General features: G+C 53.1%; 1 protein-coding gene across 1 annotated transcript in view; it reads right to left on the bottom strand.

The window, feature by feature from the left end:
* Positions 1-25,659, bottom strand: part of BCR (BCR activator of RhoGEF and GTPase) — a 119,289-nt gene that overhangs the window by 51,053 nt on the left and 42,577 nt on the right. Inside the window, exon 2 of the mRNA XM_056113615.1 lies at positions 4,309-4,490. Within this exon, the coding sequence (XP_055969590.1) occupies positions 4,309-4,490 (182 nt within the window). The remainder of the gene's footprint in view (positions 1-4,308; positions 4,491-25,659) is intronic.

Genomic DNA, 25,659 nt, shown 5'->3' with positions numbered 1-25,659 from the left:
GGGAAGCCCCTGCTTGGAGGGTGTCAAGTGGCACTCTGGGTCTCCATCCACCAGATGCCAATGTCAACGCCCCAGCCCCCAGCAGTGACAGTCACATGTCTGCAGATGGAGACAAATCACAACCAGGTAAGAACCATGAGGGTCAGGGAGGAGCTGAGAAACGCCCAGGCCTCACGGTATTTCTGCGGTCTGGACACCCCATTACGGCTCCAACCTTGCTGGCCCCAGGCCAGCAGGAAGGACACACTGTGTGGGGGGTTACCTGGTTCTAGAGTCAGGTTTGCCCTGGTCCTAGGCAACTGCCCCCTGCCATGAGTCTTGCTGACAAGGGGCAGGCCTGTGTGTCTATAGGCGTGGACACACATGGACACACATGTACATGTGGGCATAGTCATCAAGATCTTAGCTGAGAACCATCCCCAGGACAGCTGGGTCCCACCCCAGAGGGCACCCCTGACCCGAGACATGCTGGGAGGGAAGGTCACAGGCAGAAGCCTGATTGTGAGACGGCCCATCCCCCACACACGGGTGGCCTCCAAAGAGACACTAAGTGCCGAGGGGGCAGAAGTCCCGGCCGGGTCCCTGTTCTGACAGCATCGCTGGGGATCCCGTCTCTGAGAGATGAGCAGGCCTGTGGGGGAAGGCTGAGGTTTCGGTCAGCTGGGCTGTAGCCCTTGGCACACAGTGAGCTGCCCTCTCTCCGCGCAGCTCTCCGACGACACGCGGAAGTGGCTCACCGCTGACACAGCATGAGCCTCCCACCCCGAGCCAGGGACGAGGTGTCCGCGACAGCCACCCACCCAGCCCTGCTCGCGCCTGGAGAACAATCCCGCTGCTGTGCGTGCTGGGGCGGAGAGGCAGTGGCAGCAGTGGTACTGTGTCTCCATCCCACCCACGAGCTGGAAGGTCGGCAGGATGGCGCCCAGTCCAGCTCTCCCTGCTCCGGTGGGCCGGCTAGGGCAAAGACTGGGGGGGAGGGTGTGCAGACACTGCAACTTGGACTAAGCTTATTCTCCCGAGCCCTGGACACTGCCGGTGGTGGTGTCCCTGCATCCGACAGGGAAGGCGCAGACACTGGCCAGCCCCACGTCGGAGGGGAGAGAGCAGAGGGAGGCACGGGGCAAGGCAGGGAAGGGCTATTTATAACCCGGCCTCGTGCAAATGCCAGTTCTGGAGAGAACACGTGAAGCCAGTCAGAGCTGCGAGGGCCGGGAGCCTGTGGGGTGGGGGGGAAGGGGGGAGGGGGCGGTGTCCAGAAGCAAAGGGCAGCTGGAAAAGGGCAGCAGCAATCTGGAAGGAAGGCCTCTCTCTATCCTTCCTCAGGCTGCTCCTGGAGGGGGCCGTGGAGGGGCGGGGTGGTGAGGGCCGGGCAGGCGGGAAGAGAGGCAGGCCAGGGAGGGCCAGAGCGGGACTCATTTTGAGGGAAGGGCAGGGAGGGGCCAAGCAACACAAATGCTGAGGCTGAAAGAGCTGATTAAAAACAAGTGGGAACGATATTTCACTGCATAATTTTCACAGGTATTTTTCGCGATGGCAAATTTCCCCTCCCCCTGCCCCCGCCAAGTGGATGCAACCATTATCGAAAGAATTGGGGGTGGGTGGGTGATTTTTTGGGGTTGGGTTCTGGAAACCTGGGCGGTGTTCAGGGGCTTCTCCCAGCTCAGTGCTCAGGGGACCATGTGGTGCTGAGACTGAACCCGAGCCGCACATGCAAACCTGGACTCAGCCATGAGGCACTTTTTAAAGAAACAACCGGGCCAGGATACTGGCAAAAGCAAGATGTGATGATTATTCAGTGACAATGAGTATACGGTGGAACGGGGCAGAAAGTGCTGATGGAGGGACCTAGCGGAAGGGAACTGCCAGCCGTCAGCCAGGCAGAAAGGAGCAAGAACTGAGTCTCTAGCATGAGAGTGAGCAGCAGGCACACCTGTGCCCTCCTGGGGCCGAGAATAGTAGGGGGAATGATACCGTTTGCACCAGGGACCAGAGCAGAAACCCCTGCTCATGAAGTCGGGGACCGGAGGACTCCTGATTGGGAGTGGCCAGCCAGGTGGGGGACCAAGGAATGCTTCCCTCCTCTCAGGCAGAGACTACACTCCATCAGCAACGCGACTGGGCACCACCCTGCAGCCCAGAGAGCAGAGGATGGGGCCAGCTAGATTCTACCCAGCGCCAGGTGCTGGGGGCCAGCACGAGACTCCAGCACGCAGGGCACGAACTTCCTGTCTGCCCCCAAACACCTGGTTCTTTTGACTTCACAAGGAGCGATGAGGGCAGCCACAATCCTTCTTGCGTGGACAGAAGCCCAGCACCATGTCCCTTGGCTGAGCTGAGTCATAGGCAACAATCACCCTGCTGACCTTCACTGGGGGAGTGATGGGAGCACTCCTGGGTGCACTGACAAGGTCACACCCCAGCAGCTGTGTCCAGGCCCCCGACATGCCCGCAGGCGACTCCTGGCACAGGGCTGTCTCGCTCTCTAATGGTGGAACAACAACAGCATGGCGAGTTCCCCCTTCGGGTCACACTAGGCCCACACCTGCCCCACGCTGGCATGGTGGGGGGTGGGCCCAGCAGGCGAGGGTAACTGTGGGATCAGTCCAGGTCATACTGCGCATTGCAGATACAGAACTCGAGGGTCTGCTCAGCTCTGTCAGCTTCCTGCTCGCCAACTATACCTGAAGGGGCAGGTCACTGGCAGGAAGTTCACTCAGGGCCTCCGTTTGGACTGACCACTCTGCTTCCGCTCTCCACAGGATGCCAGGTGGAGGTGGTACCCAGACCCTTGCCCCTTTCCTCAGACACTGATAAAAAAGAATTGTGTTTTAGCTTACAGCCCTGCCCCAGCTTCCCAACAGCAGGGCCTCCCTCTCTGTGGGCCCGTGGTGCCAGGGAGGCCGGGCAGCATCCACTGCAGCTCTAAACACAGCCTGCTCCTCTTCGTAGTGTCTCCAAAGTCCTTCCGCCAAGGAGGTGCACATCTGGTGGTGCTCAGGGATCATTCCTGGTGGGGCTTGGGGCATCCTAGAGATCAAACCTCACTCAGCCGCCTGCAAGGCAAGTGCCTTTCCCACAGCTCTACCTCCCCAGCCCTCTAAGGCCTTTTTACTGCACATCCTCATCCCGCCTCAGGGATGGAGGGTTATGTGCCAGCTGGTCCTTGCCTGGGCTTCTGTCCTGGTCGGGGATTGCAGACGCTGTGCAAGGAGAAAACGCACTAGCAGGCAACCCTGACACCACGGAGTCTGTCAGGAACCCTCAGGACTTGCTGGGAGCCCAAGGGTCCAGCCTAGTGTCAGATATTCCCACAGAACCCTGCGCTGAGATCGAGGTGGGGGTAAGGGGAGGGTCGATAATGACCTGGGCTCTGCCCACTGCCCTGCCCGCCCCCGAGCAGTCGGCACTCAGGAGTCCAGGAGAGTTGACTGAGTTCCTCACTGCCGTGACACTTCCAGGAATGTCTCAGGATAGTCCCATAGCCAGAGAGGTGCAAGCTCAGCACCCGCCAAGCACCCTCAAACCCGGGCCTTTAGAGTGGAGGCATCTGGGGGGGAGGGGAGTGGGGAGCGGGGAGAAGGGAGACAGCTCACAGAATTAGAGGACATGACTTGCCTGTCCAGAGTTCAAGGCCCAGGACCTCATTCCCGCCCAGTGGTGCCGGGAGTGGCTTGGGGGACCCCTGGACCTTAGGGCCTGAGAAACGCTGCATGACTGGACAGCAGTGACAGGAAGGGGCCTTGGAGTCCTGTAGCACTGCGGGGGTGGGGAGGGCAGCTGGAGATGGGGCCAGAGTGGAAGTACAGCGGGTGAGGCATTTTGCCTTACAAGAGGCTGACCCAGGTTCGAGTCCTGGCACCCCATATTGTTGTCCCCTGATCCCACCAGGAGTGATCCCTGAGCACCGAGTCAAGAATAAGCCCTGAGCACCGCTGCGTGTTACCCCAATACCCAAGAAACAAACCAAATAAAAGCTAGAGACGACAGAGGGGTTATTAATGATGGATCAGGTAAGACTTCCAGAGAAATCCTAGTTGAATGGGACGAGAGGTCATCCGCAGTGCCACCGTGAGGGTAGAGAGAGGAAAGGAAAGGCCAGGACACGCCAGGCTCAGCACCGCTGCCGGATCAGCCTCCGCCTCTTCAGGGCTCGGCTCCAGGGCTGCCACACTCAACACCGTCACCACCACCCTGCTCCAGGCAGCAGGCGGTCTCTGGGCTCCAACGGAGGACCCAGAGAGGAGTTTCCATGAACTCTTCTGTCACCCGTACCTGCCCCCACCCCCGGCCCCAGGCCCTGGCACTCACCCCTTTTGTGGACTCCAGGGCTCCCGAGGCCAGAGCGTCCCGGCTGGCCCTGCCCTTGGTGCCGAGGTGCGGCGAGGAAGAGGGTGAGTCATCGATGTAGGGGAGCCCGTCCTGATGCCGGCGCTGCTCCTCAGCCCGGTCCGCGGCACAGCCGTACCCAGGCGGCGTCCCGAACGACACATCTGTGGAGGCAGGAGAACAGCCAGTGTTAGCGGCAAGAAGGGCCTCCCCAGCCCAGGGCCACCCGCCCGGGAATGCCCACACCCCACCTGGCCCAGCAGGCATCTGGCTGGCACTGGCAGGCACCCGCAGGTGTGTCGACAGGGACCTCGGGCACCCTGACCGGCTGGGCAAAGACCACAGGGCGAGGTGATAAAAGAGGAACTTGCTCACTGGCTCGGGGAGACCAAGCCCCCAGATGCCGGGACAGACCTGTACTTGTTCAGCAGAGCGAGTGCCTCTGTGCGAGAGTGCCAAACCCAAGTGAGAGTCTCGCTGTCGGGAATGGTCGTCACACACCAGCGACGGGGATGTCACAAGGATGGGCGGACCAGCCCACCAACCCCTGCCACCCTGAGCAGGTGCCCGGAAAAGGGGACCACTGCACCCCTCTCCCCTAATCCTACTCTGTCCTCAGCAGGGAGCGCACCTCCAGCTGGACTGGAAGAACCCCAGAGCGCCTTCACCCCTGCCTCAATGTCCCTGTGAGAACAGAATGGTTCATCCTACACGCCACAGGCTCCTGAGTGAGTTACACCTCCAACCTACTCCCTCTGACAATCCTGAAAGACAGACCCTCACGCCCCGTGCTACAGCATATCTGTATATCTTTGCCCCAAACTGCTGGACTGGAAGGAGCCTCTGCCCTGGACGCAAGAGCCCTGCCCTGTGCAAGCCTCTAGAGTCACTTCCAACTCCGCCCAAGGGCATCTCCTTGGTGTACACTATTCTGAGTGTCACCCTGACTGGGTGACGTCACTTGCACCACGGTTCACCTGCAAGCAATCCTGACTGAAAATTACCACCACAGATGCCATCTGGAACATTCCGTGCCCCGCTTATGACCTCTATCCCCTGATACGGGGTCTCTAGCTCCTTGGGGTCTCCAGGCAGGCACAGTGCTTGGTACAGGATCAACCCTGGGTAGCCAGAGCAACTGACTCGACGATCTCCAGGGGAAGTGACTTTCGTTCCCAGTGGCAGTGGGAGGAGCTGAAGCTGCGGTGACAGGTGACAGATACATCGGCTCCAGATCCTCTACAGAAGCTCCTCCTCCAAGCAGTAGCACCCTCGAAGGCCAAAGTCCTAACCTCCAAGCACACCCCTGCCACACCCAGGCTCTCCATTCCATGTTCCGGCACGATGCACACCGGCTAACCAGGAACCTTGGTCCCTGCTACGCTAACCATCAGCTTCCTGTGGAGAGGGTCTGAACTACAGCCAACCCAACACAGACCAAGGGAATCAGGCTGACCCGGGAAGCCTGGGGCCTGCTGGCTATAAAGACTCTTAAGAGAACCCTCGCAGGCAGGCAGGGCTGGGGCCCACACATGTGACCCAACCGAGCATCCGCCGGCGCTGGACTGGTCCATGGACGCATGCCATGATCCCAGTGTCTGTACCAGGGCACCAATCACAAAGGCCAGGCCGGGTTCTGCCAGTGTGTGTCCACAGGAGGATCCCAGCAGAGACTAGTTCTGGGTTGGCGTGTCCCCTAGAGCTAGGTTTCCTATAAGTCATCCACCCCAGCCCAAACAAGCTATAGAGAAGCCCCTCGGACTCATTCATGCAGGGAGCAGAGAAGGGCTTGAAAGCACTCAGGATCACTACGCTGGTTACCAGCACGCAGACTTGCTGGACTCTGGGTTGGCTCTTGCCTAGCACGGACAACCAGAGGTCAATGGCTCTATCTCTCCCTCCCAAGATTCTGAAAAGGCACCAACCAGCTATAGCCCAGCAACCTTGAGGAGGGAGGATGCAAATGTGTTTTAAGAAACCAAGCCCAGCAAAGGACTAAGCTTTTAACAAGTATATCCTGAACACTCTGTTTCATGGCCAACATAGGGTCAGAGGCCATGATACCGACAACTGATTTGTTACTTTCCTGTCTTTTCTCCATGGCTGCATCTACTGCCTCGTCTTGATTTATAAGCAAAACTTAGAAAACCCACAGGAATTATTGTTTTATGGGTTTCCCAGGAATAATATGAAAATATTACTGCTATTTTTGGTGAAGAAAATCAATTTTGTACAGCTTATTTCAACCTAAATAAAATGTGAATTTTGTTTTTTTTTTTAAAAAAGAGAGAAACAAAGAAACAAAGCCCTGTTAATGCTGAACTCTAACTCTGCCCCCCAGCCTAAAGAATGTGTCATGTCAGACTTCAGCTTCTACTTCCTTTAGGGAATCATTAACTTTAAAAAATAAACACAGAAGCTTTTTTTGTCTACTCAACATCCATGATAAAAATGAATTCTGGGACACAGCAGCCCCTGCTGGAAAGCTGTGCCCACCCCAAGCCCACCCCACTGAAAGGAAGCAGGATCCCAAAGGACTTGCGCTCTCTCTCGTCCAGCACCCAGGCGATGAACCCTCCAGCAGGGGCAGGTGGGTCAATACTCAGGAGTTTCAAAGTGTTATTTTTCAGAGAGATGGCTTGGGTCTGCCCAGATTGGAACATAACCACGAGTCAGAGCAGGTCCCTTGAACTGCCCAAGTCTCAGTTTTCTTGACTTTAAAATCAGACTACAACTAGAAAGTCAATACAGGCCCACTCAGCTCTAGAACATTCCTATCACTCCTCCAGGGGGCTGAACAAGTCCTCCCTATCTCCTGCCATCACCTCCTTCAAGCACCCCTTACTCAGCTCCCTACCGCATACCTCCTCTGGCCCTGACTTGACATTAGCTCAAACTTGTAGTATCTATATACTACATGAATCTTCGAATTAACTGTTGCTTTTTATGATCTTTTAAAAACCGAATGTGGAAAAATAGGCATTATAGGGCACCACCACTACCTGCCAGGCCAGTGTCTACACTGAGCTCACATCCAAAGCCTAAGAAATACAGAGTGACTATCGGTAAGAACTTCCGGGTCACTCCAGAGGCCCCAGGACTCATTACAGAGGAACTATAGAGAGATTTTACCTTTGAGTAACAACCTGCAATTTGAGCAATTTCCTGTTAAAACTGGGCTCAAGATTCAAGTGTGTGGCAAGGGTTCCCAGTTACGATAAAGACTTGCCAAGGTTATTGAGAAAAGCTAAGGAAGGTCTGTGATGTAAACACTTCACCTTCACCAGGTAACATGGTAGGGGACGAGATGGCACAGCCAGGCTCTGCTGAGAAGTGGTGAGGATCCGGGTAACTGAAAATCAGCTATTTTCCTACTCTGCACACATCTCCCGAAATCAACAGCAAGGCACCCCATCTGCAAGCCTTCCACTCCAGGGGACTCAGCCCACTACCCCAACTAACCCAGACTGGGCACTTCTTACTGCTGATTCCACTAGGGCACTCGAATGCAAAAGAGATAAGGGACATCTCTGCTACCCAGGCTAGTTGGCTGAGTACTGCCAGTAGTAGAACCTGGGCCCCAAGCATTTCTTGGGGCTCCCATCCCCTCTCAACAAGAACAAACCCTGAAAGTATATAGACTTAGATAAGATACTAGCAAATCCGTGTTCATAGCAACATTATTCATAAATGGTAGAAGCAATCCAAGTACCAACGGGCATATAATGGCTTAAAAACACATACACATATATGTGTATGTCTATACATATATGGCATATGTATAGATGTTATATACATATCTAACACTCACACATATATATAGAACACACACATATATGTGTGTGTGCGTATATATATACATATATATATATTTTAAAGACTTCCACAGGGGCTGGGGAGACAGGACAGAGGTTAAGGCTCTTTCCTTGCATGCTGTTGACTCTAGCTCAAATCCCTGATACACACTATATATGGTCCCCCAAGCACGCCAGGGGTCACTCCTGAGGACAAAAAAAAAAAAAAAGCAGAAGAAAAAAATTATGAGCCAGGCTACACGCTAGACGAACCTTGAAGGCACTGTGGTCAGTGTCACCCCCCCAGTGAACAGAAGGCTAACTCACTGGACGGTCCACTTACATGCAGTCCCCAGAACCGTCAAATCCAGGGACACAGAAAGCAAATGGCAGTTCCGAGGGTTAGTTAAGAGGAGGGAAGGTGGAGAGCCTTGTTTGATAGAGACAGAGCCACTGTCTGCAGAAACAAACACGCTCTGAGACTGAGGGTGGGGGGGATGGTGCAGAACAAACAATGTGGCTGCTCTCAAAGCCACTCGAGCACACACTTAAAAATAGTTAAAACGGCTCACTTCGTGGTATGTAAATTTAACCACAGATGTGAGCACACACACACACACACACACACACACACACACACACACACACACACTCGGAAGGGCCTCTCCTAGTCAGTAGCAAGTGCTGGAGAGCGGCTGGGCGGGGGGCAAGGACAGCACCCACTAATCGCAAACAGCCCCCCTTGCAACCACATCTGAAATTTTTAAAGAAGAAAAATATCTATGCCTGGAGTCCTAATTTCTAAGCTGTGTGCCGAGGAGAGGCTGGGGGATGGGCAGCACAGCTTTATCATCTTCTCCTACCTGTGTATTTAATGATACACAAGGAAGGCGACATAAAAAGCTGAACAAGGAGCCACGGGCAACACACAACCAGACCAGTCAAACTGGCACAGCCGCTGTGGGCCCGGGGCCATCCCTGTGCTGCGACCTCTGGGTCGCTTCCCTGTCCACTGGCACTTTCCCCGGTGCAGGCTGGATGTGACTCCTGGGGTCCGCGGACAATCGGGACCATCACCCATCCCCCAGCACCATTCTGCAGACCCCTCAGTGAGAACGGCAAAATGGGCCTGCAGCTGTGTGGCCAGCCGGGCCGACCCTATTTCTCAAGAGAGACAGGCTGCATCCACCTTCGAAGAGTACCGGCGCTCCTCAGAACAGCCTCAGTTCCAGTCCAGTCCCTCAGGGGGGTCCCCATGAACTTCAACGCCCCCCTCTCCCCCATGATCACTTCTACGAGTCAGGGAAGGCGCATCTCTCTCCCATGGGGTTTCTGCAGGTCCAGCTGTGACGGCCACTGCCGGTGTATGGAAGGACACAGCTCAGACTGCCTGCCTGCCACAACGTCTCCTGGGAAGATCCACACATGAGGCTGATTCTGCCTTTGCCAGGAGAGGAGCTGGGCACCAGGCAGAGGGGCGGAGCCCGGAGCAAAGATCTCAGGAAGAATAAAGGTTACGCTCTCTGCCTTCCCCTCCACAAAACAAACAGGAGAACAGCTGGAAAGGGTGTGGCGGGGGGGGGGGGGGGGAACGGGGAGGGATACCTCATAAACACACACCAGGCTCGAGAGAGGGAGAGGGGACACCAGGAATGACGGTGGGGGTGGCAGGAACTCAAATCATGCAGAAAGATCCTGTCCAGGCCTCCCCTCCCTGTTTACACGTCAGCAAATGCTAGATCTGGACTCATTTACAAAGACAGAAGCAGATCAAACACCCTCTTCCTGCGCCTTGGCCAGCTGCCCGGGGAGGTCTCTGCAGGTGGACACCAGGAGCTCCCCGTTCCATCAGCAGAAGCCCCACTCCCCCAGCTCCTGCCTTCCTCTCTCAGGCCCTCCCCTCCAAAAAGAGACTCAGAATACTAGCTGGAATGTAGAGGTCCAGGCCTGACCAAAAGATTCAGACTCCATATGTCTGAGTATTTCTGGGTCCCAAGCTTATCCATGGCCTCAAGCCTTCCCCTCCACCGCCCTATCCACTGAAAGAGGACACTCGGGGGGGGGGGGGGGGGGGGGGGGAGTGGCGCGAGGGGACTCAGGGATCACTCCTGGAGAACTTAGGGGACCATATGGGATGCCAGGGATTGAACCCAGGTGGGCCGTGTGCAAGGCAAACACCATACCCGCTGTATTGTCTCTCCTGCCCCACAAAAAGGCCTTTCTAGAAGGGTGAGTTACCCACCATATAACCTAACAATTCCCCACCTAGGTATTATCCAAAAGCTATTCAAGCCATAACTTGTACTGGAATGTACAAGCAGTATTATTGACAAAAGGTAAATGCAGTCCAAAAGGAAACGACCCCACTGGCTTTTGAGTGAATAAACAAACAGGGATGCCTATCTACACTGTGGAATATTATCTGGTCACAAAAAAGGAATGAAGCGCTGGCACATGTCACAACAGGGACGAACTTCAAAACATTATACGAAGTGGAAGGAAGCACAGAAGGCCACAGACTGTGTGATTCCCTCTGTATCTAACATCCAGATGGGCAAACCTGCACAGAAAACAGACAGAGCATACTGTTTCCTGTTGGTTTTGCATTTTCTTTCACCTTTTCTTCCCTTTTGTGATTGTTGTCATGATGGAGGGTCACACTCAGTTACGGTTCACAGAGATGGCACATGTCACAGTAGCATCAGGGACCACAAACCTCTGTGTCCCAGACAGCCCCGAATGGCAGGTGGAGCAGTGCCAGGGACTGATTCACGGCCTCCCCAGGCTGTTAGGTGGGTGCTCTGCCACCAAGCTTCCCCAGGCTGTGGGATTTCTTTCTTGGGTGGATAAAATGTACTGCAAATAGATTTGGCAGTTGCATGGCTTCGTGAATATACAAAATGCCACTGAACTGTTCTCTCTTAGTGTTTATTTCAGGAATGTACGTACATTAAACAACAAGAAAAAGGTCTCTAGCCCTTCTTTTAAAACAGGGTAACAGGGATTGTGGAGCATGATTCAGAGGTTTCCACTGGGGCTAGAGAAAAGGACAGTGGATAGGGCGTTTTTGCCCTAACCAGAGCTGACCTGAGTTTGATTCCTAACAATATATATGGTCTCCTGAGCCCCACCAGCAGTGATGCCTGAGCAAAGAGCTAGGTGTAAGCTCTAAGTCTACTGGCAAAACAAAACAAAACAAAACAAAAAACACAGAAAACCCCACCATTCCAATCAGTATTGTCCATAACTCAGCTCTGTACTTCTGAGAGATTTCATAGGTTTGGGTGTTTTTGTTTTTTTCCTTCCCATTATTATAAACAAGATACCCCCACTGCCATCCAGCTAGTCACTGCACCTTGGTCCTGGTCAGAAGCCGGGGATGTAGGGTAGAAGGAGCCCAGAGAACACGCCAGGTTCCCGGACTTCACAGTCCTCAGGCTGCAGCCCTCCAATGACATCACCAGGCCCCAGGCCCTCTGAGGGGAAAGCCCCGGTGGGTCAGGTGGAGGGGACACAACAGTCTCTACCAGCACATTCCACAATGGGAGCTTTGAGGGTACGCGCATCCCCCACACCAGTCCCTGCCCCACCATGCACGCCAGGAAAGGTCTGAGTCTGCCTGACTCATGACCTGCCATCTCTGCCCCCCTGGCTGGATGTACTTATGTCAAACAAGAGGCCAAGCTCCCCAGGAGACGGGTTAAACTGCATCAACCACAATCCGCCTGGGCTTCGAATTCTACCTGGGTGGGCAGTGACTCACTAGGAGCCAACCCTCCTGTGGCTTTGAGCACTAAAGACAGAGTACCAGTGTGAGCGAAAAAGGACCCTTGCAGAAGGCTGTTGAAATTCCAGAAGGATCTTCCAGTATCTCCAAGGACCCACCTATGCCTACAGGTTCTAGGATCCTCAGAGGGAAAGATAATTTACACTCCGAGCCTGGGGCTGGGACAGCCTGGTGCCAGGGTGGGGCAAGCAAAGGCTGGGACTGCAGCAGGGAAGAGGTGCAGCCCTAGGCCACAGGGTGACGTCATCGTTAGGCTTCAGCTCCATCCTGACTCTAGAACAATGCGGTTCAGAAACACTTCTTAAGAGTCCCTGACAACAATCGGAGGTGTTTACTGAGTACCTGAGATTTAATCCGGTTGCAGGAGGCCCCTAACTCATGCCAGGTACTATGGAGGAGGGCCTAGTACTATGAGTGCAAGTGCCACAGACCAAGTCCCTGCACGCAGATTCCGGGAGTTACGAGGCACGGGTACACAGCAGGTCACCAAGGAGGGTGAGTGTGAAATCCTCCTCCCCCCAAGGATGTGAGCACAGAGCTGAGACCTACTGGGTGCAGGAAGGAGGCAGGCCCCTTCCAGAACAGCACACGGCAGAGGGGAGAGGGCGCTGCAGGGAGTCCAAAGATCTATCTATATCCTAACTGGGGAAAACCTGTGAATAGGATCTAATTTGGAAAAAGCAATGCTGCAGATATACATAATTCAGACTCTTAAGACAAGACCAACCTGGTTTATCAAATAACCCATGACTGGTCCATAATCCAAGTATCCACACTGCAAGAAGGTGGCACAGCTGTGTAAATGGGGCTGAGAATGGATGATGCAGTCAAGGAGTATTTGCGGCCGCCAGAGGCTAACGTGGCAGATTCTTCCCTGGAGACTCCACAGAGAGCTTGTTCCTAACCAGACCTTGACTTGGACTTCTGTCCTCGAGAATACAGAGGTGTTGCTTTCCTTTGCAGGTAGTTTTTATGGTCACTGGTGCTAGCAGCCACAGGAGCCTCAGACAGATGTAGCCCATGGCCAGCAAGCGGGGCCGTGGAGTTGGAAGAGGGACAGCCCAGAAGGGCAGAAAGGGCTTTGTGGAGTGAGGTCTGTGTGACCCAAGGAGGAAGACTGAGCCTTCCTCTTTGTCCTCAGAGGGGCTGCAGAGTTCTCTCGCCCCCACAGGTGGTTGGATTCAACGCAGCTGTAGGATCTCCAGCGTTACAGAGGAAGGTGGTTCGCTGGGAATAAAGATGGGAGGGAGAAAGCTGGAATGCTATGCCAAGACTCACAGTTGGTTTGGAAGACGTGAGGAGCCACAGAGGCCTAAAACAAGAAGGGGGTGGGGGCGCAGGAGACACTGTTCTACCCAGGGGCGGTGCTGCAGGTGTGAGCAGTTTCCAAGGATCACTGCAGATGACTGCAGGAAGGCCTGGCGGGGATGCTGGGAGTGAACATCATGACCTGGGACACAGTGAGGCAGAAAAGACTAAGAGGAACACGGGCAGAGGAGGAAAAACAAAGGATGGTGTGGTTCCTGCACCCAAGATGGAGATTTAGCAGGAGGGAACATATGAAAAGAGTACTGGCAGATAAACAAATTGTGGGACCTACAGAAATGGCATGGCACTCTGACTTTAAAAGAAGTAAGTTCTGGGCTGGCATGCAGGCTTCACAAGTGTGAGGACCAGGTTCCATCCCGGGGACACCTGGGCACAACCCTCAACCCTGAGCACAGAGCATCCCCCCAAGTACCTCCAGTGTATCCCAACCCCGCCCACCCAAGAATTAATGGGGGGAAAAAAAGGAAATTTTGTAATGACATGGATAAATCCTGATGGGATCTAATTTGGAAATCTAATGAGGCCAAGTGCAACATGCCAGTTATAAAAGACAACTAGAATGCGACATGATGCATATGAGCATATTAGTTTGCTTTAACAAAATATCATAGACTGAGTAGCCTAAACTAGTGGTTTTTCCACTGCAGAGAAGTAGACTGGTCTACACCTCCAGGCGTAAAATGATTCAAAACCAGACTTAAAAAGCAATAATAACAGTTCTCTCACAGTTCAGGAAGAAGGGGAACCTGGTACAGTTCTGGTGAAAGGGCCCTAATTTGAGACTAAAGTCTTCTGTGTGTGTCACTTGGCTACAGAGGGAATGCAAGCAATTTCGCTGGTGCCGCTTATTAGAAAGGCACTAATTCCATCAACTAGGTCTCACTTTTATAGCCTAGCCTAACCTAACCCTAGTTATCTCGCAAAGGTGCCATGTACAAATATCACATTGTGTATTAGGGTTTCAACATAGGAATTTGGGCCCAAGACATAGGAATTCCCCAGCTGGGCAAATGCAGAGAGAAGGGCAGAATGGTGACAGCCAAGGGGTTTGTGACTGAAATCTCCAGCTTTCTTGGGGTTGGGATCGCTACCTCCCCCCCACCTCCCTGTACTTCCAGAAGCCTCGGCAGTCACATCTACACCCCAAAGCTGCCACCCAGTTAAAAAGCTACTCTAGCCTTATCATCCCGATAAAAATACTGAATGCCCTGAACAAACACCATGACCTTTTAGTATTTGTATTGCAAACCATAATGCACAAAAGGAAAAGGAGAGAGAGAGAGCAAGGAAAGTGCCTCCCATAGAGGGAGGCTGGAAGTGGGGATTAGAGTATTTGGGGGATGGTGGAAGGGAAACAGGGCACAGAGATGGTGGAACATGTACACTGGTGGAGGGATGGGTGCTGGATCATTGTATGACCGAAACTCAATTATGAACAGTTTTGTAATGTTCTATCTCACGGATATTCAATTAAAAAAATTTTTTTAAGTAATGTGGAGTTCATGCCCACTTCAATCAGCTTAATCAATGGCTGAATAAATAGCAGTACTGTTACATTTAAAAAAATAAGAGAGGAAGGGTCTGGGCAGCTGACTCCAAGGGCAAGTATGTATCCTCTGCAGGCTAGATGTCCAGGTCTGATCCCTGGCACCACAAGCAAACCCCTAGCACTGAGCTGAGAATATGCCCTGAGCTGTCGTAAAACAAAGAAAGGTAAATTTAATATTTTGGACATTTCAACATACACACCCCCTTACCCCCCCCCCCACACACACACACAAGATTTGCTATGTTTGGAATGAATAATGAATAAACAAATGAAGAATTATGGATAGAGTGTGCCCCTATTCACATGTTAATCTCCTGTATGCCAGTGTGCTGGTGTTTGCAGGTGGGTTCTTGGTAGGTGATAATGTTTAAATGAAGAAAGGGGCCAGGGAAATAACACAGAGGGCTAGTGTGCCTGCTGGAGGCCTGCCGGGTACCACAGGGTCCCATGGGCACAGCCACAGAGCCCAAAAACCAAGCAGAGGAGAAGAAACACCAGAGCTCTGCTTCCTTCTCCTCCTCTGCTAAGGTAAGGACAGGGAGAAGGCAGAGACGGGCAAAGACAAAGGTCCTGAGCAGGACCAAATCAGTGCTCTCAGGCACGTCACCCTGCAGCCTGGGAGACTGTCACTGGCAGTTCGGCACTGGCTGTTCAGTTCTGGACTGACACTAATAGCCGGTTTCACTCAGATGAATATAAAAAGGGATGGGTAACAGCATGAAGACTCCCCATCCCCCTCCCTGCTCACCCTAATCTCTCCATCTCTCTCTTTGCCCCCTCTCCCTCCATGTGCCCCCCCATCCAGGGAGCCACAGGGGGCTTCTTTTATAGATAAAAGCTAAAAGTTTGGAGGGGAAGAAACATGCTTGGGGCACCACTTGCAGGTCTGCTGGTCGGGTCCGGAAGCAAAGCCGGGATCCACCCAGCACCCCCGAGGCAGGGCCACCTCCAGCGTCCCAGAAGGCTCAGTTCTCCCAGATCCGGATTCACAACTTCAAACATCCCAGAGCTGAACAGGGGGCAGAACTGTGCGGGCTGTGGGTGGGAGGTGATTATGATCAATGATTTTGCCCCAGGATGCGAGCGCAGGGCCAAAGCCAAAGAACAGACCAGGAGGCAACAGGATGCTGCTGTCCAGGCCAAAATTCTCCTGGAAGACCACGTGTGCACACAAATGAAGAGGCTGCAGTCTCCCCCATGCCCGCATTACAGATTTGGGAAAGAAAATAACCATGATCTGTTCCCAGGTTCCACCCACCCCCACTCCGGGCCTCTCTCAATCTACGTCAGGGCCAAAAAGAGAGACAACAAACAGGCCTGCAGGACGGAGGCCGGCGGAGGAGACTCGTTTCATCTCTCCAAGTTCCCACCAGTGAAACGGGGATAATGACACTCCACCCACACACCCTGAGGGGGTGACGGGCAGGCCACCATTCCCCCACTGGAGGCTGGAAGCGTCCAGAAGCACAGGCATCATTTATCGTAATTATCGGAAGCCTTAGCCTGTGATACTTATCAGCGCTCTGTGCTCCTTTCCAGAAAACCACCTGATTTCCTCTGCCTGGCGTCAGGTGGACTCGCCATTGCTCTCCGCGTGTGCCGTGAGGTCACGGGTTCAGTTCTGGGAAAAGTGGTGGGGTTCTCAGGCTGGGGGCTCTGGGAGAGGCCCGCGGGGCCAGGAGTGAGTGAGTGTCGGCGGGCCCCGTGGCACCTGCTTGAGAGATGCTGTGGGGTCAGATTGGCACGTGGGCCACCCTGGCATGGTGATCCAACTCACTTAGCCTGTGTAAGGCCCACTGGGGCCCTGAATACCGGTGCCGCTGTCCTCTGCAGCACAGAGCTGGTCCACTGGGAACATCACAGCCCCGCATCATCCCAGACAGGAAGCGAAGGATCAGCAGGAACAGAACTTTCCCCACAGTCTGTGGGCCAGGGCAAGGGGCAGGGGGCGGGGTGCTTTGTTTCTGTGCAGCAGAGTCTCTAACACAGCTGAGGAAACAGCCAGAAAACAAACTGGCAAGGAGTTCCATCCAGATGCAAAGACTGGCCTCAACCCTAGACCTGAAATCCGAAACCAGCACAGGGGAATTACCACCTAGGGTGATAATCCCAGTGGTGGAATGACAGTCCCGCCAGGCCCCAGGGCTCTCTCCTGGTGAAAGACTCTCAGGACCAAGACTTCTCCTGGGCTTGGAAACCAGGCCCAGATGTCCATGTGCTGCCAGACCCATGGGGGGCGAGAGATTCGTACAGCCCAGCTGCCCGCCAGCACCAACCAACCCAGCAGCCAGACCCCCCCACCTCGGGCTCCAGCTGAAGGCCCAGGTAAGGCAGTGGCTGCTGGTGAGGGACAGAACGTTCTCTGCTCTGAGAGCTCCTGGGAGGGAGAGCAGGTCCTCCAGAGAGGGGCTGAGCCCAGGACTGGAGCTGCGTGGGCCCACCCCGCACAGCGGCTCCCCGTGGTGCAGACTTAGAGGCGCAGGCCCTTAGTGCTGAAGAAGCCTGTGGTCCCAGGGGAGACGAAGCATCCAGAAAGGCCCCCAGCGTTATCTGAGACTGGCACGGGGCCTGGCGTTTCTCCCAGAAATAACCCACATAGTCCAACAACAGCTTGACTCAACTGGGTCACCCTGCCCGGCTCTCCCGCCACCCGGCTGGCACCTCACTTGGGTACTATTAAAGGCGCCGACTCTGAGCTCAGACTTCCCAGGCGGGCCAGGAGAGCAGAAAATCAATTCCTGCTCCTCACAACCTTGACCGGAGTCGGCTGTCCAAGTCTTGTCCTGACATGTCTTTCTCTCCACAAAGGCAAGGCCCTGAGGCCATGCCGCAGAGGGCAGTGAAGACCCTGCAGCTCCCCCCTCAGGACCAAGACTTCGATCCTAGAAAATGCAGCCCTGAGCATTGACACTCGGTGCTCCCAGCTCTATGGGGGAATCCTCCCCCTGCACCAAGCGCTTCCTTTCTTCTTAAAATCTGACCCGGCTGTGCGAGTGTCTCCCAGTTCCCCCGTCTGAGCTGGGATGGGCTGGTGGCTGGAGGGTGGGGAAGACCTCGAGGAAGCTGGGGTGATTCGAGGGCCGGGCTGCTCTGCTCCCGCTGTGGACCATCTGAGCCCCACTGGCTCTCTCCCAGGCTTTCCTAAAAGGAAAGAGCCACAGAGCGGCAGGAACACAAACGTTCCCCCCAGCACCCTGCCGCTCAGACACAGGGTGCCCTGGTGCTACAGAGCATAGAAAAGAGGACAGAGCCCAGGGAGCCTGGAGTCACATGGAGTGGGATGGCAGGAGCACAAGGAACCTGCCTGGAGAGGCGAGGCTTCCCTGCAGGCCCTGGGAGCACCCGGCAGAACTTCGCTTCACTGGAACCCAGAATGGACGAACACAGAGGCCAAGGGATGGGAGGACAGTTGGGGTAGCCCAGGTCTCCTGCCACCATCCCACCTAGTCTGGAAGTCAGCCCCTACCCTTCCCTGCCAGGTACCCTAAGACAAGATCTACTGTTTTGAAAATGCTGCCCCACATACCATTATTCTGACATTTCCAGACTCACCAGCGACATAGCACATGCCTTCCTTGTTTCCTGCAGCCCCAGGTGTGCCTTAGAACAAGAGGGTCTGAATATTTAAATCTTAACTGCTCTCGGGAAAGGCTCCCTCCATCAGGCAAATAAACTTTTTTGTTTATGGACCACACCGAGCCAGTACTCAGGCCTTTCTCCTGGCTCTGAGATCAGGGATCAGTCCTGGTGGTGCTTGGGGTACCACCTGGGATGCTGGAGATTGACCTGAATCGGCCCATGTACAGCCCTACCCGCTGTACTCTATCTCCAGTCGGAGCAGAGAAACTTCTACCTGCAACTTACACCTAGACCTCCTTCCCAGAGCAGCAGAATTTCAGGGAATCCAGAGCAGAGGAGGCAGGTGACAAAAATGGGTCCTGGACCTTTATTCTCAAGCTTCTATTCTCAAGAGCTCTCTGGTTATCACACTCACTTGGCTGAGAAATCCAAAGCACTGGGTGTAACATGCTACAGAACAGGAAAGGTGCAAATGAACTTTGTCAAGCCGCCCTGAGCTGAGGTCAGGCTGCATCACAGGGTTATGTCCTGTACTCCTGGTGCAGGCTTCGGGCTGCTCTGTGTTCCTGGTCTCTCCAGCCCTTCCAGCACTCAGGCACAGACCTGGTCCCCTGCTCTGCTCACAGGGGGCCCAGGAATCTCACCTGCAGTCATCAGCCTCCTGCCACCTTTGCAGAATGAGCTCCCCCACTCTCCTAGCGAACCGTGCTGTCTGACCACAATGGACCCCTCTATACTCCATTCTGGGCCCTGCTTCATACCTTCTCTACCCAGATAACTCCCCTAGACCTTCAGTCACTGCAACCACCACTTCTCCAAAATAATCCATCTGAGCTCCTTCTCTCACTGCTATCCCTGATCCCCGCTGATCTTTCTCCTGCTTGCCATCTGGGGGAGCCTCGTCCACTTCCCACCTGCTTCACCAACCACATTCAGAGGCCCAAACTATTCCGAAGTTCACAGCCCTGAATCCCAGTCCTCCTCCCACCTACTTATTTAATGCGTGGCACAGTCCCAGTTGAAAGTGGACAGCCAGGGCCCAGAAAGATAGCATAGGAGTTAAGGTGCATGCCTTGTATGTGGCCTACCTGGGTTCAATCCCCAGCACTGCATATGATCCCCTGACCAGTAGTCAGGAGTGATGCCTGATGCCTACTCCCCCCGCCAAACAAAACAAAACAAAACAAAACAAAGCAAAATGTGAAACAAAAACAAAATGAACAACCACACAGGCACATAACCACTGATAATGAGTGAAACCAAGAAACATGAGACCAAAGGCAACTCCTCTTCCTTCTTTAGCTGGACATCATGCAATATCCACTCCCCATCAAGAGGCCAGCTGTGTATGGGTCTCTGCAAAATCACTCAGTCACTCCCCAGCTGACAGCCATCCAGGGGATCTGGCCGGCCTTTCAGCACATCTGAAGGGTGTGTACGGGCAGAGCTCTTTTCTGAGTCACAAAAACTGAAAGTGATTTTTTCGGTTCAGTAGCACTGCACTGTAGCACTATCCTCCTGTTGTTCATCGATTTGCTCGAGCAGATCCAGTAACGTCTCCATTGTGAAACTTGTTGTTACTGTGTTTGGCATGTCGAATATGTCACGGGGAGCTTGCCAGGCTCTACCGTGTAACAACCAAGAAATCACCACCAGGGCCTGCCTGATGACTCCACATAGCCAAGGCCCTGGCGTGTGCACTGCCTGCAGCAGGTGACGCCACCATGCTCCTCTGAGGACGGGAAGGACACAGGACAGAGAGGGGAGTGGAGCTAGGCACCTGTGATGCGCACACACAGAGCTGGAACGTTTATACACAGCGGTGAACTTGAGCTTCATGTGCTGGGAAAGGGCTGGGGGAAGCAAGTGCTGGAGCCCTCTGTTTGCAAACAGAAACAGTCTGTTAGCGCTGGGTGAAAAACTGCCACAGGCGCCGCCGCCAAGGGAAAGGCCGGTGGGAGCCACAGAGAGAGGCTGCCAGAGCCTGGAGCCCACACAGGCTGCTCAGCAGCACACTCCCGGAACTGGGGATCCAAGTGAGGAGACAGAGCTGGAGGCAGATGCAGGCGCTGAGCCCACCAGAGGTCACAGCGGCTCTGCTCCAGGCCCGACTCCACCTGAAGACACCAAAGGTCCCAGCAGCGGCCCACAGGAAGACTGCCCCAAGATTCCGAATAGTCTAAAGATTCTTCTTGGGGGCGGATGATAATACCAGCAGGGAGGGCGTTTGTCTGGCACTCGGCCAACCTGGGTTCAATGCCTGGCACCCTACATAGTCCCCAGAGCCCAGCGAGTAGTGAATCCTGAATGCAGAGTCAGTTTTGGTCAGGTGTTGGCCCCATGTGCCAAAAAAAGAAAAAAGGAAAGAATTATAGGGTTCTGGACCCAAATCCACGCTGAAACCACCTGAGTGGCTTTCTGTCCTTATCATTTTTCTCTCAGCCAACAGGAACCTCTGGGGGAGACAGCACATATACACACGTATTAGCACGTGTAAGGTGAGTGATGAGAGCGTAGATGGTCTGTGTGTTGGCATGTGGGGGTTGGCACGTGTGGCCATCCATGGAAGGGAAGCTCCCTGCTTCTCAGGCACATCTTTACCGAACTCCAAACAGAGGCTGTCCAGCCTTCCCCACTGTGCCTGTGTGATGCTGTCACACTTACTGCCCTTCTAACTGGCCACGGTGCCCTGGCCATGGCGGAGTGAGACCACAGGGCCCACAGGTGCAGCAGGTGTGCTCACAATGAGCCACGGGAGCACAGACCTGGGGAGGGCTGAGCTGGGCTGGCACCTCCATTGCAGTCGGCCCCAGGCACCTGCCTTTCCAGATGCTGGGCTGGGCACTCCCTCCCTCTGCCAGGCCTCTGGCCACCCCACGCGAGCTGTAACTACTGGGTCCCGAAAGACTCACATTCTGGCCAGGGCAGACCCTGGTTCAGACTAGCCCCACCACTGCCCAGCTGGGTAACCTTGGTGAGTTACCTCACTTCTTTAGGTACCAGGTTTAATCCAAAAAGGGAGAGTCCACCCGCCAGCCAGCCAGCTGGCATGCCCTGCCTGAGGAAGAGGTGCTAGGCACTAAGCCTGGTACAGCGTGGCACTCAGGATGGCACCTGGCCAGAGGCACTCCAGGGTCCTGGGTTTCATTATTCCATTTGGTCCTGGGCTTCTTATCAGCAGGCCTTGTCCTTGGCAAACTCCCTGGATCTCAAGGAATTCAACTACTGGGGGAGGAGAGGGCCTAGAAAGCAGCAGAAAGTTCAGGAAAAAAAATGTGGAGGTCTGAGTTTATATGTTAATTAGTCTCTGAGTTAATAAGTCGTCCGTTAGGACCAAGCTGCCATGGTACTGTGTGAGTGTGTATGTTAGAAAGGAAGACAGATTTTAGTGTTACAGATCTGTCACAGATTTCTGTACCACTGGGCCTCACACAAACTAGAAAGCAGTTGATAGCCATAGTAAGTTCTCTATTTCTCTCTCACAAGTTCAGCTTCTTTTCCATAATGACATCATTTTTATCTTTCTGAAGATCAATTTCATTTGCTTACTCATCTGCTTCACTTGCTAATGGCCACTTCAACCATGGAGCTGACATGGGCATTGACAGTTCTCATTCTACATGTAGTCACATCTCTGTGTTTTATAGTTTGAATTCCAATGAAGTAAATATGTTTGGTCCAGCCCACCTGTTCTAGTTAAATTACATCAATCAAAGGTCTCTGGTCAATGAATGAGCGTCCAGTTGGAGCAGATAGCTAAAGCAATCTGCTCTCAGTGGGAGAAGGGAGAGGTAACTGATGACATGTTGGTCACCCTATTCTTGTGAGATCTACTAAAGTATAGTAAAGTATAGGGAAACGAAAATTCCGGGTTTGGTCTTAGCAAGTCTAAACCTAGACAGTAAAGTTATAGAAGACAATGGACATGAAATCATCAAGTAATTTAACTTGGCTTAAATCATTTGTATGACAAAAATTATCAAGGGGTGAGAATTCAATGTGCTGCAGTGATTTAAGAATGCTTATAACTATACAGAATATTGTAAAGCTGAACTATCTTCAAATATACAAAATTGCTTCCCATGAGTATTTGAAATCAATAAATTGTTTAAAGAATTTTGATTCAAGGTGGCTTAAAGTACACACTCAGAAATAAAAATACAAAAATAATACAATATAAGGAGTGTGTGGGGGGGGAGGGGTATTTAATAGGCAAGAAATTTCAACAATTTCCAGAAAAAATAGATTAATGAGCACTGACTGATGAAAAAGAATTGAGGAAGCCACAGCTAAGAATAACCGTGGAGTTGACTACCTCATAGGACCTCAGAGAGACTGCAGATTTGGGCATACGGGGGACATAACAGGGGTCGAGGCCAAGAAACTGGACTGAAGAGCAGTCATTTAGCCTGGGTCAACAAGAGAATTCAAATAAGCTTAAGAGAACTGATCTTCTTAAACTAGGTTCTGACCTGTATGATATCACATGACATTTCAAAAATTTGTTTTGGGGGGGCTGGAGCAATAACACAGCGGGTAAGGCGTTTGCCTTGCACGCAGCCAACCTAGGTTCAATTCCCAGCATCCCATATGGTCCCCCGAGCACTGCCAGGAGTAATTCCTGAGTGCATGAACCAGGAGTAACTCCTGTGCATCGCCGGGTGTGACCCAAAAAGAAAAAAAATTTGTTTTGAAACAAATACATGACTCGGTATCAGTAAATGTTTGATTTGCTTACCTATGTTCTACCTACACCGAGGATCATGAAAAAATTTCCAGGGTGAACGAGATCACAAGTGGGAAAAAATATATAAGAAGTTCTGGGGTAGGAGATAGAAGAACATATTTACACAGCAGGTCTAAGAGATCAGTTACCTTAAGGACAGGCCAAGACTCTCCAGGAAGCAGGCAGGCAAAGCAGGGCAACAGGGAAAGAGACTGGGGGGCTAGGGGGGGGACGACCAGGAAGTGCAGAAGGGCTGAGGAAGAAACTGGAAGACCCAAAAGACTTACTCCCTCCACTGGGAATTCCTCCCCTGCCACCAGCCGGCAGCCAGACTGTCCCTCTGAAAATGAAGCATATCTGTGGGAGGGGGCATGGGTGGGGACATAGCTGACAGGCCCATGTGTTCCATGAGCCCAGCCAGAAGGTGCAGGTGGCCCCCCAGTATCCATGGGAAAATGCACTGTGCATTCCTGCTGGATTCCATGCCTGCCCTGCACCAGAGTGGAAAAGGGGCCAGGAGCCTGGCCAGCTGCGCCTCACTAGGCGTCCAGCAGCCGGGGGCCTCTTGGCCACAACTCCTCCAAGCACTTGTTGCTCACCCCTATGCAGAGGCACCACAGGGATGCCATCTCGGCAACAAAATCTCTCCTTTCTCCCCCAATCCTGTGTACCAACAGCAGGCCAGCTGCTATGGACGTGAAGGCTAATTCCAATACAAGTCCATTAAGTTCCTAGAACCATTCCCATTTGACAAATGGAAAGATAGATACAGAAAAAAAAACAAAACATTATTCACCTGACACCATCTGCTCAGCCAGATGGTTCCCGATGTGGAATGTTCCCCCACTTTGCCTGTGGCTCCCACCAGAAAGAGGCTGGAACCTCACACCACATTGGGAAACATTCCACCAAGGATCGCTATGTGTCGACAACAAATGCACGGATGGTGCTCCACGGAGTAACAGCTGGATGTGGGCCTGGGGGATGGGCTGCTGGGAAGACAAGTGTGGCATGCTAGACAAGCAGATATTAAGCAAGTTAGCAGGTCCTCCAGCTGGGGAACCCTGTGAAATTGCCTCCACGTGTTCAGGATTTGAAGTCTTTCTATCCCCAGACACACGACTGGAAGTGCAGAGAGCTATTCCTTTCTGGTAAGAACCTCTAAGTCCAGTGACGGAAATCAGTGGCAGGGCCAAGAGCAGGGATTGGGCAAACCAGGGTGTACCGCTAACTAAACAGCAGGGAAGGCAGAGAGAGATGCTTTTGTTTCACAATCCAGAAGTCACTCGGACTAATAATCAGCGACAGCCTCCAAAAGCCAGGCCCACATTTCTAAAGTCAGGGAAGATACAGGTGACCTGGATGGACCACAACCCCCGAAATAATGCCTGAGGACAGCTGGCAATCCCAGGGAGCACCATACACAGAAGTAAGGAAACCCAAAGGTAGAAAGAAGCATGAACCTGGAGTTGTAGGTAAAATGGAGAAATATGCTCTATGCCTTTCTGCTTGGAACAACCAAACACTTGCCAAAACACACAAACTCAGAGCCGGGTCTCTGAGAGGCATGCCTGAGCAGAGACCTCAGGACATGTGGGATGCCCTGGAAGTGGCGTCTTTAGTTTCCCAGACTATGTATGTGAGTGTGTATTGTTTGTTTACTGTCTTTAGACTGGCTTTAAGTCACAGCAAAACTGAAAAGAAATAAAGGTTTCCTTTATTTCCCATCCCGCCTGCTCCCAACATCTCTCACCAGAATCTGGCATTTGTTATGACCAATAACCTACATTAACACACTGTCATCACCCTAAGACCGTAACGTGCACGAGGATCCATTCTTGGTGTACAGTTTATGGGCCTGACCGAGAATATCAAGACATGCATATCAAGACATGCATGGTCACCATAAGAGTTTGCACTGAGTAGTGTGGGATGTTTGCCTCCAGTATCTGTCCCTACTGGACATTAAAGTAGTGGGAAACCATCAACCCAAAAAAGGGGCAGAAAGAAAGAAAAACAGAGAAGTCTGCTCTCTCCAGAAAACAGACCGGGAAGGAGGAAGACTGAGAACTAAACTCTTGAACTTACTGACCTATTCCAAGTATACCCTAGTGAATGTGCGGGCCTAGAGCACAGCGGTAGGGCATTTGCCTTGCACGAGGCAGGCCGGCCCGAGTTCGATTCCTCCGTCCCTCACAGAGAGCCGGGCAAGCTACCGAGAGTATCTTGCCCGCACGGCAGAGCCTGGCAAGCTCCCCGTGACGTATGCAGTATGCCAAACACAGTAACAAAAAGTCTCACAATGGAGATGTTACTGGGCCCACTAGAGCAAATCGACGAACAATGGGAGGACAGTGCTCCAGATTCCCTCCAATGGATGTGGAAGCAGTAGGCTACTTGGAGTGGAGCCATGGGGTGTCCCCTTTCTACTCTAGGAGAGTAAGACCAAAATGGGGAGACCTACCGTATCACAGCCGTGACAGAGGCCCACTGGGGCAGAACACTTGGAAGGAGGAATTCAGAGAATATGGGAAAGACTACAGAGAGAACGGAGCTGGAGAGAGGCTTC

Source organism: Sorex fumeus, unplaced genomic scaffold, assembly GCF_029834395.1.
Source record: "Sorex fumeus unplaced genomic scaffold, SorFum_2.1 ptg000021l, whole genome shotgun sequence".
Classification (NCBI taxonomy): domain Eukaryota; kingdom Metazoa; phylum Chordata; class Mammalia; order Eulipotyphla; family Soricidae; genus Sorex; species Sorex fumeus.
Note: the sequence above shows the minus strand (reverse complement) of the source record. Positions and strands in the feature narration are given on the sequence as shown.